The 1213-nt window shown below is 50.1% G+C and overlaps 2 protein-coding genes across 2 annotated transcripts in view; one reads left to right on the top strand and one right to left on the bottom strand.

Annotated features, from left to right (window-relative positions):
- The window catches only part of RAD51C (RAD51 paralog C), a 19531-nt gene extending 19276 nt beyond the window's left edge, over positions 1 to 255 (bottom strand). The window contains exon 1 of the mRNA XM_009324229.1: positions 144 to 255. Within this exon, the coding sequence (XP_009322504.1) occupies positions 144 to 255 (112 nt within the window). The remainder of the gene's footprint in view (positions 1 to 143) is intronic.
- A 228-nt stretch (positions 256 to 483) lies between these two features.
- Positions 484 to 1213, top strand: part of TEX14 (testis expressed 14) — a 33161-nt gene continuing 32431 nt past the window's right edge. Inside the window, exon 1 of the mRNA XM_009323804.1 lies at positions 484 to 619. Within this exon, the coding sequence (XP_009322079.1) occupies positions 484 to 619 (136 nt within the window). The remainder of the gene's footprint in view (positions 620 to 1213) is intronic.

Genomic DNA, 1213 nt, shown 5'->3' with positions numbered 1-1213 from the left:
GCGCAGCCTGGGGCTGGAGTGGGGGGCACTGGTCGTGGGAAGGGGACGGAAACAGCCGAAGGGCCGGTGGGCCTGGGCGGCCCTGAGCCGGGAATGGTGCTGGCTTTGTCCTGCCTTCGTCCAGTCAAGAGAGGCCTGCGCACCCGGCAGGCTGCAGGGGTGTTTCTGTGATCCCCCAGCCGTCCCCTCTCCCTTTTCCTCCTCGGGACCGCGGTTCCCCTTGGCCAGGCCTTGCCTGCTAACGGAGTCCCCCATCTGCGTCTCATGGGCAGGCCTTTCCCCAGGGGGCACAGCTGGGGGGCAGGGAGGTAGCCAGTGGGACTAGAGGGCTGAGTTGCCTTCACCCTCCATCTCAGGGTTTGTCTGGAGGACACGGCCGTGGCTCATTGTGTCAGCTCCTGAAGTTGTTGAAGTCTTTGAGCTGTGACGGTTCGCAGCTTCATTAGGTTTCATACTTTCTCCTAGTTCTGTTGAGGAAAGAAGATGGCTCACGCTCTCCCTCTTCCAATTCCCTGCCCAGTCCAGCTTGGAAGTATAAAAGGTGACTCCCTGGAAGCTCAATTGCACGAGTATGTCAGGCAAGGAAACTATGTGAAAGTGAAGAAGCTTCTGAAAAAAGGTGAAAGCTAAGTTTAGACAAGTGTTGGCAGAAAAGTTTTACTTTTTCCTGTACACTTGTATTTGTGGTAAAAAATAGCATACTGTCTGTACAACTCAGTTTTGTGAGTGAAATATATTTACAAAATGAATTCTAGTTGGCCTTTTCTGGTAAGTGGCACTAATTATTGAATCAAAATATGTTTTATGAAAATAAGTAAATTGAAGAGAAAACAAAGCTTTTAGTTGTAAGGTGCTCATAAGGAAATGATCGAGGTATTGTAAAACTAAAATACTGAAAGTCTACTTTAGGCATATAGTCTGTAAATGGGATTTTAACGTTAATTCTGATTGCAGAATGCTTGAGGTATGGTTTAGATACTGGTATTGTCGACACCTGGGTTTTTAAGTACACGGCAACAGGAATTTTGTAAATGAAGCCTAATATTTGATGCAGCTCTATTTCGTTTTTACTGTCAAGGACTTCAACAGCACGTGCTGTTCCTAGAGGTGCGGCTTCTCTATGGCAGAGGAGACTGGATGTGCGAGCCGGGGGCTGCGTGCGGAGAGGCGGCGCCCAGCCCCGGGGCGGTGACGGGGTGACGGGCGCTGGGCT

Source organism: Pygoscelis adeliae, unplaced genomic scaffold (assembly GCF_000699105.1).
Source record: "Pygoscelis adeliae isolate BGI_AS28 unplaced genomic scaffold, ASM69910v1 Scaffold290, whole genome shotgun sequence".
NCBI classification, from domain to species: domain Eukaryota; kingdom Metazoa; phylum Chordata; class Aves; order Sphenisciformes; family Spheniscidae; genus Pygoscelis; species Pygoscelis adeliae.
This window is presented reverse-complemented; position numbering and strand designations above follow the sequence as displayed.